This window comes from Eptatretus burgeri, chromosome 12 (genome assembly GCF_056783735.1).
Source record: "Eptatretus burgeri isolate ZD-2024b chromosome 12, Ebu_testis_v1, whole genome shotgun sequence".
Lineage (NCBI taxonomy): Eukaryota > Metazoa > Chordata > Myxini > Myxiniformes > Myxinidae > Eptatretus > Eptatretus burgeri.
In genome coordinates, this window is record NC_140972.1 from 75,116,803 (window position 1) to 75,126,861 (window position 10,059).

General features: G+C 45.2%; 1 protein-coding gene across 9 annotated transcripts in view; it reads right to left on the reverse strand.

Moving 5' to 3' along the window:
- LOC147015929 (metal transporter CNNM2-like) overlaps positions 1 to 10,059 on the reverse strand; it is a 144,596-nt gene that overhangs the window by 94,884 nt on the left and 39,653 nt on the right. For all 9 annotated transcript variants that reach the window (XR_015049926.1, XM_085848554.1, XM_085848553.1 and 6 more), the window contains exon 2: positions 6,155 to 6,298. Coding sequence is in view for 8 of the 9 variants with exons in the window: in XM_085848554.1 (XP_085704680.1) it covers positions 6,155 to 6,298 (144 nt within the window). In the remaining variant the exon portion in view is untranslated. The remainder of the gene's footprint in view (positions 1 to 6,154; positions 6,299 to 10,059) is intronic.

A 10,059-nucleotide genomic window follows, 5' to 3' on the forward strand; every position in this document is an offset into this window, starting at 1 on the left:
TAAATGTATGTGACGTCCCTTGGACGGACGTTCAACTGAGGGTTCCATCTGCCAGCATTAATTGGTAGATGTTAAAGATTCCACAGTGTCCTTTACCAGCACCCTGGCCGAATTCCAAAATTTCTGCCCTGACTTCCTGTGTCGGAGTGGCGACCCATCCAGGGTTGTAACTCTCGCCAATAAACTGCTTCGGCAGCACTGATGCTCTGTATTGAGCATGGTACATGAACAAATCCATCTATCCATTGGGACCATACTCTGTGCAGAGCATTGGTGCTGCCTAAGCAGTCTCCTTGACTATTGGGCACAATCCTGGATGAGTCGCCACTCCGACACAGGATACCAGCAAGTTGGCACTCATTTTGCCGAACTAGGAAGGATGACAGGCAGAGTCAACCCCACTTGGTATTAATTCAACAGCTGAGCGGGATTTGAACTCAGGATCCAAGAATCCCAAGTCCACCAACCTAACCATTAAGCAAACACCAGGCATACAAACAAATGAATTCATGAATACAAGCTACAAATCCAAATGTAGGGATGTGAAGGTTTGTTGAAGATGGTAACACTTCCACTGGGAGGGATACAGACAGTCAGGTAGGCCTGAGAATCAGAAGCACCAGGATGACAAAGAGAAAAGGAAAAAGTGTTTAGTCTCGAGTTGGTCTGAGAGTCAAAGTCATGGATGAAAAAACTCTCGACTCTGTGAGCAAATGTCTGAAGGGGGTACATCCACAGAGCCCATCGATACAAGCAGAAGTGAGAGCAACGGCAAGTCACACTGAAGATGTTGACTGGAGATGTTTCGGCGCCAACTCCGTTTCACATGGCCCGTTGGCTGTTGCATAGCATAATGGTTGGAAAGGCTGACAGCATTACAGCTAGCCAAAGCAATTGGCGTCTCAGCAAGAAAGCAAAGCAACACTGGCAAGATGCCACTGCAGAGTTACAAATGTTACCAAGCTCACAACAACGTCCAACCATTCACATCAGACACTCACCACCGTTTACAGAAGGGCAAAAGAAACATCTGAATCAAACGGAGCATTCACAAGCGGGAGCTATCAACATAGACTCACAAGTATATTTGAACGTTTCATAATAGAAAAATAAGAAACACTTTTATACCATTAGGGTTTATGTTGGTGTTTTGAGGTCTTTCCAACAAAAGGATGAATGCGGAAGTGCTGTGCATATTTAACAAATCAGTTACACAACTGTACAAAAGCAAACCAGATGTGCAATGACAACTCACCAAGGTTACAGTTTTTACTCAACTTAACAAACAATATCAACATAGTCATCAGAGGTTTGGCAATATTATCTTTTGTTGGTTTGTTGAAGCGGAGAATCCATAGTAAGCATGTGAGGTGGAGAAAAAAAGCATCAATCACGATGAGATGCAAGATGTATGAGGTAGTAATTATTATTTTTTAAATCAGACCTTTGTTTTGCTTTATTAAATAGGTGATCTTAGAAAGAAAATGATTTGGGTTGTCCTGTTTAGCATTCCAGCATGTCGGTGAATCCAGGTTCAAATCTCTTACATCACACACGTTTGTCCATTTTCTGCTAATTTCCCAGGAATTCATGAAAAGGTACATGAATATCTATTGTCTACCAATGTCTTCATCCTGTATGTGAGCTCAACTGTGAACCATAGGATCAATGCAAAAATAAAATCCTTATATATCAAATGAAATAATGTCCCACTTATTAGCGACAAGCTTGGTGTTGGCTTAAGATCTTTGGGTCCTGAGCTCGAGCTTCTGTCATGCTGTTATCATAACATCAGGTGGGTTGATTCAGCCTGTCATCCTTCCGAGGTCGACAAAAAAAATCTTCCTGGGAATAATGAGCCATTTTATTATCCTGCATCAGAGTGGAGACCTGTCTAAGATTGTGCCCCCCCCCCCCTAGCAAATGTAAAACTTCTTCTTGTTGATCTTTTTTATTGGTTACACAAATAAGGTGCTCCCACGATCGAGGGAAGTTATAAAGCATATCCACTGTTAACTTGGTGAGTGAATAATATAGTAAACAAGATATGGCTCTGTAAGCTGAAGGTGCTGAAAGAATGAGTAAAAGGGAATGAACAACGAAAAAAGCAAAAAGGCAATGTAAAGCTTGGTCCATTTGTGGCTCGCACGTGTGTATGCTTTTGAACTTTTTGATTTTGACAATTAATCAAAATACGGCACAGAGTTTGTTGAACCGAGTTACGATGTATTGGTGTGAATAACAAGCACCAAAGAGCAGGCTGATTAGGCATACGAGAAGGGTGGAGGAATATTTGCTGAAATACAAACCTTTGCTGGCGCGCGCGCGCGCGCGCACACACACACACACACACACACACACACACACACACACACACACACACACACACACACACACACACACACACACACACACACACACACACACACACACACACACGGTTCGAGCGCAATAGGATTGGGCATGTTAAACCATTCGTGGTATGTGGATAGCACAAGAAAATTGGAGTGGGAAGTTGAAAATAATCATTACTTTTAAGGGAGAATTGCCAGAGGGCTCGCTTTTTAAATAACAAGACCGTAAAGAAACCAGTGTAACAGATAATAATGAGCCTTCGGCAATTGCATCAATCTTATCCCGTATCAGTCTTAGTCTGGCAAAGAGAAACAAAAGAAAGTTGATGCACAACAGCCCTTTTAGCCTCATGTTATTATAAAGTCATGTGATTTATTGCGAAGAAAAATACTGCACAGAGAAGGTCAGATGCAGAAAAAGGCAATTCGAGCTAACTCGCATGCGCCATATTATCTACACCAATCATGGAATTCAGGAACAAGTTAGGCAGCGTACAAATGTGGTGTGGTCATGCAACAATTAAACCACAAAGAGATAGACAACCGACCACACAAACACACTTAGTCTGTCAGCAACAGTGGATTCGTTTTTATTCCATTTGAAAAAGGAAGGAGGGGAAAGAGGATAAAGATTGATTCAGGAAAAGGGCAAACATGGGAGAACATATAAACACACAGCCCAGCAAAAGCAGACGCACACTCCCACTGGCCTACTATGGGTAACTCCAGACACCTGTATAAATAGTGCAGTAACATAAAGCAAATCACACTTTTTCTAGTTATAGGGTTGACTTCTAAAACACGAGACACCAAATACAAGGTATGTTCCTTTATTATTTGAGGTCAGTCTGACGAGCACCCTTTTTAACTCGAATAATGGGTGGTTTCAAAATAAGTTAACTATCGCAAAGTAGTGGCAATAAAAGAAAGCAGCTACTGTATTGTTTTTTTTTAAACTGTACTATAGTCTATTTACAAAGCGTTGGTGCTGCTGAAGAAGGTTTTGGGAAAGGGGTGGTTTGGTGACTGCTTTGTCATTGCCTTCCCAACGTTCTTTGTCTGTGTTCTATCCTTTTAAATGCTGAGCCTCAAGCAAGGAAGCAGCACATACCATTTTGTTTTCAAGTCTTTGGTATGATTCGGCCGGGGTTTGAACCACCGACTTCCCAGACTAAGAGCGGAAGTTTTAACCATTACACTGTATACAACATAGTCATAAGTAAATAAAATGGATCAAGACTGATGCAGCCTTTTTGAATTAATGGAGAAAGAAACTAAATTTTGTGGAGATGGAAGTGTCAGACGCCTGGTATGTGAGAAATACCTTTCAAAATGCGTTCCCATGCACATGACTCCTAAGTGCCCTTTCTCCTGATCCAAGCATAGATAAACCATTGTTATTTTAAAGAATAATTAAACAAAAGATCAGAGCAACTGGGCTCTCTTGTTCAAAAGCCTACATGTAGTTAGAAGAGACAGGGTCACCTACACCCAGCATGTAGCACTCTGTAATATTATTTACACCTCAGGTATATATGTAATCAGGGCACTCGGTGCATAACTGACATTTCCCAGCAAAACATTTACTGTGAAAGGGCACAAAGTACCTATCACAGAGTTATGTGCTAAACAGAGGTATATCTCCAGAAAAAATATTGTTATGGTGATTTAGGGGTGGAGGTGTGGTGGAGGGGGTCAGTTGTTAGAATTTAAAGCCTGAACACAGCAATATGATGCTTGAACCACATGTATTAAGTGTTTTTGATAGGGTAAGGTTGTCTGATGTGGTCCAGTTAGATGGATCTACCAGTCATTTTAGCCTAATTAGAGTCAGTTTCTGTCATCCTGTCACCTCCAAGTCTGGCAGGGTATGGCCTGGGTGAGTGGGAGGTACTCTGAGCATCCCAGACATATACATGGCAAGAGAACAGTCCTGTCACACTACCTCTCGGGTGGCGAGTCGTCCAAATTTATCCTGAAAGGGGAACCCAAACGCAATTTTTTTTCTTCTGAAAACCAATGAGAATCAATTGTGGTCTAATTTGAAAGGGAAAAATTTTGAATCACAAAGTGTCGAAAAAAGCCCTGGAGTATCGATTTTCAATTTTGCCAGTGACGTCACAGCTTGAAGCCATATTGATCCGAACGGTGGCTTTTCATAGAGAAACAGTGCATGTTGAGCTCGGATTCAGATACTGATTCCATTGTCATAAGCAACTCTGAAGGTTCTCTCAACGTTGAAACTGATCAGTGGGATTTTGAAGATACCATTGGAGAAAACATTATTAATGGAAATGCTTTCGGGGGAATTGTAGAGCCATATCATTTTGAGCTTTGTGCGAGCGATTCAGAGGAAGAAGGCAGAAGTGTTCGTGAAGATAAAAACGCTGATCACATGATCAATTCAGCTCGGTAGGGTTTGATTTTCCGTTCAATTGATGAATCAGTTCATTATATTACTCGAGCAGAAATTCCCATCATCGCCCGATAGCCGACACCACAGACAAAATGGGCAATGAATGCTTTGTCCCACAGTCACAGGCTGACCAGGCATCTTGTATGTAAAGGGATCATCCCGTTTCATACTTTCCCCGGATGCCATTTGTGTCCTGATGTGTATCAAGTCTGATGTGGTCCACTGTCATGTCCATGAGACGACGATGTCCTTCCCCAGTGGATGGGGGATTGTGGAAGAAGGAGGAGGGTGTGGGTGTAGGATGGTGGTGGTGGTATTGTGAGGGTGATGGGGGATTGTGGGGGTGGTGAAGGGGGAGGATGGGGGGGACCCTGAAAGTTTTAGCATCCAAGGTCAAATCCTCTTGGAGGAGCAGATGATGACACATAATACTTTCTCTCCACTATAAATAGAGGGTAGTTCATTTAATTTGTTGAAATTTGTGTTGATAATAGATAATTATTTTCAGGTGCTCTTGTGGTAACTGCCGGGCAATGGCAACAGGTGTTTGATTTACCGCTCAAATTGTCCGTGCACATATGCTGGTAGCTAAGTAGAGATGGCGTTACTGTTGAGCAACAGCTGTTTCTTCTGCTTAATTCCAGGGGTAGCATCCTCTCTCAATCATGAAGGATAACCACAAGATCGAGCCATCTCTGTTGTTTCATCATAGTTCTCTGTAAAATGTTCTGAACACAAAAGCAAATATTTTGGAGGCCCGATCTACACGCGGGTATTTCGGACAAACCTCGTCCAATTTCTGGCAAGCTTAGGGTCGTTCGGCCATTGGTGTAGCATGAATCCATCTCGGTTTGTGTTACTATAAAAGCACCAAGGACGCATCGAATTGGCATACTTGTGGAAAATTGAAAATTATTCGCCATTTGAGTTAAATCATACCGTGATGTAACCCGTACACAGTACAGATCTGGTGGTCTACTTCAGGGTGCGACGTCATGGCTAATCTGAATAAGAAGAAGATTCCGACTTTTAACTGCAAATTCACCTATTTTATAATTCGGAAATCAGAAAACGACACATCACATCTTTTTTTTGTATGGTATCGAGGGACAGATTAGCATTGAGGTGGTCTGAGCATTTGGGTTCCCCTTTAAGCTAGCTATCCGCAGGACCTCAATTTCTGGTGAGTACAATTCCCATATTTCACCACTTGTGGTCTTGAGTGGGGGCCAGACATGCAACAATATGTATAAAATTCTGCTCTTTAGGAATCGTGAGACCCAAAATTAAAGGATTTTACATCAACAAAATATGAATCTTGCCATTAAGAAAATGTTCTCACATTTCCACCTTCCATTCCCTCCACCATACACAAAATACTCACTGTAGATGTCAGTCTCATCCAATATCTCTGACTTGATTATCTCCTCGATGACATCCTCCAAAGTAACGATGCCCATCACTTCATAGAATGGGTCTCCCTCACCTTCATTGTTGACACGTTGTACAATAGCGAGGTGCGACTTCCCTGTAACATGGGGAAAAAAACACCACTTGTAACTAATCAATGTAATATAATGAATGATTAGCAAACGATAACATGAACACATTGCTTCTCAGCATTAATTATTTGGTTGGTCATTATTGCTTTGGAGATTCACAACTATTACTCTTTGGAGCCCCCAAAAAAGTTATATTTCATTCATCCATCCCAACAACAATTATTCCAAAAGTACAGGGTCCACACATATGGAAAAGCATACAAAATAAAGTACATTAACCCATAGTTACCCACGGGATTGCAGTCCATGGTTTCAGTTAATCATGAATAATTTTCTGTTGACCATTATATTTACCATGAGGCCTGGTATTGGCTATCCATGGGTCACATCCCCAGCATGGCCCAGCACTCTCCCCCTCCACAGTGGTGTCACGTGCACACAGACCCTTATGCTGGGGGAGATTTTGGGTGAGGGGGTTGTGCGAACGGCCAAATGCACAAGCTAGTTCCACTTGCCACGTTATAGTCCTAAATCTATAACTAATTAATGTCAGTGTGTGCATATATATATATATATATATATATATATATATATATATATATATATATATATATATATATATATATATATATATATATATATATTTGTTACGGTTGTGGAAATTCACAGAACACCATTCAGGTTCCCCAGAGGTCAGTTATTTCAGTAAGTGTGTGTTCCAGGTTAGATTTCCCCACCGATGTATAACGGGATTTGTTCGTGTGCCGGGCTGTGCATCTTTGAGGTAGTGTTATTCTTTTCTATCTTTATTAAAAAAAAAACATCGTCACAACAACGACAACCCACGGCCGCGTTTGACGGTGAACTCCAACACAGCCGCGTTTTGACGGTGATCTCCAACAAGACCGCGTTTTGACGGTGATCTCCAACACGGCCGCGTTTTGACGGTGATCTCCAACACGGCCGCGTTTTGACGGTGATCTCCAACAAGACCGCGTTTTGACGGTGATCTCCAACACGGCCGCGTTTTGACGGTGATCTCCAACACGGCCGCGTTTTGACGGTGATCTCCAACACGGCCGCGTTTTGACGGTGATCTCCAACAAGACCGCGTTTTGACGGTGATCTCCAACAAGACCGCGTTTTGACGGTGATCTCCAACACGGCCGCGTTTTGACGGTGATCTCCAACACGGCCGCGTTTTGACGGTGATCTCCAACACGGCCGCATTTTGACGGTGATCTCCAACAAGACCGTGTTTTGACGGTGATCTCCAACAAGACCGTGTTTTGACGGTGATCTCCAACAAGACCGTGTTTTGACGGTGATCTCCAACACGGCCGCGTTTTGACGGTGATCTCCAACACGGCCGCGTTTTGACGGTGATCTCCAACACGGCCGTGTTTTGACGGTGATCTCCAACACGGCCGCGTTTGATGGCAAGATCGGATCAAAACAGCGTTACCCTTTGAAAGAGCTGGCCAATCAGAAGTGAGAAGGGCGGATCCAGCCTGGGTGAAGGTTCAAAGGTGAAAAGGGGGAGGGCGCTGATTTCGGGTGGTAAAGCCCAGAACGACCCCTCCCCTTGGGGCTACAAAAAGCTGCGTTCACTCGCCGACAGAGCAGTTGGGGAGAGCGCTTGGAGAGAGTGCTTGAGTTGAGTAGAGTTGGGGAGAGCGCTTGGAGAGAGCGCTTGAGTTGAGTAGAGTTGGGGAGAGCGCTTAGAGAGAGAGAGCGGTTGAGTTGAGTGGAGTTGGGAGCGCTTGAGAAGAGCGCTTGACGGGAGCGCTTGAGGTGAGCACTGCAGTTGAGTTGGTGTGGGGAGCTCGGAGGCAGTTGGGGAGAGCGCTTGGAGTGGAGAGCTGGTTGCTTCGAGTTCATGCTGCGCTGGAGTTCGTGGCTTACGGTTGGCGGTGGGAGTGGAGAGACGCCCCGTTGAGAGCTGGAGAGTTCGGAGTTCAGGCAGTTGGTTCACTGGGGGTCCGCCAGCGCAACAAGGAGGCCGGAGTCGAGACCCGTTCACTCCTCCAGCGCGTCGTCGGCTAGGCCAGGCCGCAGTGGAGGCCGGACGACCAAGGGAGCCAGTCAGAGCTCGGGGGTCCGGGCAAAGACACCGAGGGTCGCCGAACCAGGACCCAGCGAGTCACCACGAGGGTGGCCAGGTATCCCACCCGGTCTCTCGGAGCCCATTCGGTCATCCTGGCTCCGAGCAATTATAAAGGCTCATGAGCCCGGTTCTTTCTTCCTGGGGTTTTGGATAAAAGTCTGTGGCGCCTTGTCTACTAAGTAGAACTGATTAAGTGCATGACTGTGTACATGACAATAGACATCGGCTGTAGGTTTTTGCTCGTGTCTTGTCCCTATCCCCCCATTCATTGCATATGTGCAGTTAAAATAAATACCCCTATTGTTTGAATATTAACCTGCTCGTTGTGTCACTTTCTGCCATGATGCGTTCGGAATATTATCTGGCTGATTATAAGCCGATAAAACGTACATTTGGTCCGATGGGACTTGGCAATATAAACCCGCTCGGCAATCGCATACTCCCGGCATTTCTGTCCGCGCGAATAGTTAGGTATATCGACAATTCGGCGATTGACCCTGTAGTGCGTGGACAGAAGAGTTGGCTGGTTTATTGTGTGTTAAAAACACCCGTAGCTGGGTTTCGGCGTTGATCCGGAAGCTGCGACGGGATTGCCACGATCGGTAGGCGCGCGCGGCCGCAATTGGGCTAAAGGCGGTTGTCCGCACGCCGGACGGGCAGAAATCTACAACACTGGTGTCAGCGAGCGGGACAAGAATTCTCCCGTCTCCAGCAAAATTAACGGAACCGGATCAAAGGGTGTGCGAAGCGACCCTCCGGTTCCATTAAATTACGAGCGTTGAAATTTTTCATTTCCGATACGCAAAACGGCAGCTCAAGGCGAGCAAGGGCAGGGTGGTTTCGAGTACGAGTTAATAGAATCTATGGCTCAGGACGAAATCATCGTGCAGGACACTCCCATGCAGGTTGAACTTCCTCCACAACCACAGGCAGAGCTTGTAATGGGCGCAGCGGGGGGGGGCCAAGGTGTATGACACTTCCCCCCTCCGTCAAAATCCCTCCCCGATCCCGGCCGTTTCCGTGGCCGATAATGGCGAATCGACTGCCACAGGGTTATTTGGCATGAGGCAGATGTTTGAGGCGTTGATAAACAAAATTAAAGAAAATGCGCGCGAAGCGAGCAACAAAATGGAAGCGATGAAGGAAAACATAAATACAAATGCGCTTGAAATGAAGGATAACATGGATACAAATGCGCAACGAATGGAAGAGATGAGATGCAGAGCATGGGGCGAGGCCTCCAGGCGGGCATAATGGCGATTGCGCGCGCCGAAACGTGCACCGCGGGCGAGAAAATGGCGACACCACGTGGCAGTACGATCGAACCAACGAGAGGGAGTGCAACGGCTGTCCGGCCCACAATAAAGACGGGCGAGGTCATGACGAGCGACGTCACAATAATTCGGGAGACGTGTTGGGCGAGACTCGTGGAGGTGACGGAGAAAGTGACGGTGACAGAGAGGAAAAAATTAAATGGGGAGACCGAGACGTGTCAAGCGAGACACGTAGAGACGACGGAGATAATAAAAGAAATAACAGAGAAAGCAAAGACAACGGAAGCAGAGACACGGGAGATAGAGGGTGAATTAAATGAAACTAAAGATGAACACACACACATGGAGTTAGCGAGGGACAATGAGGGGGAGCTTGGGGAATGTGTTGTGACCCGGTGCGAGCAGC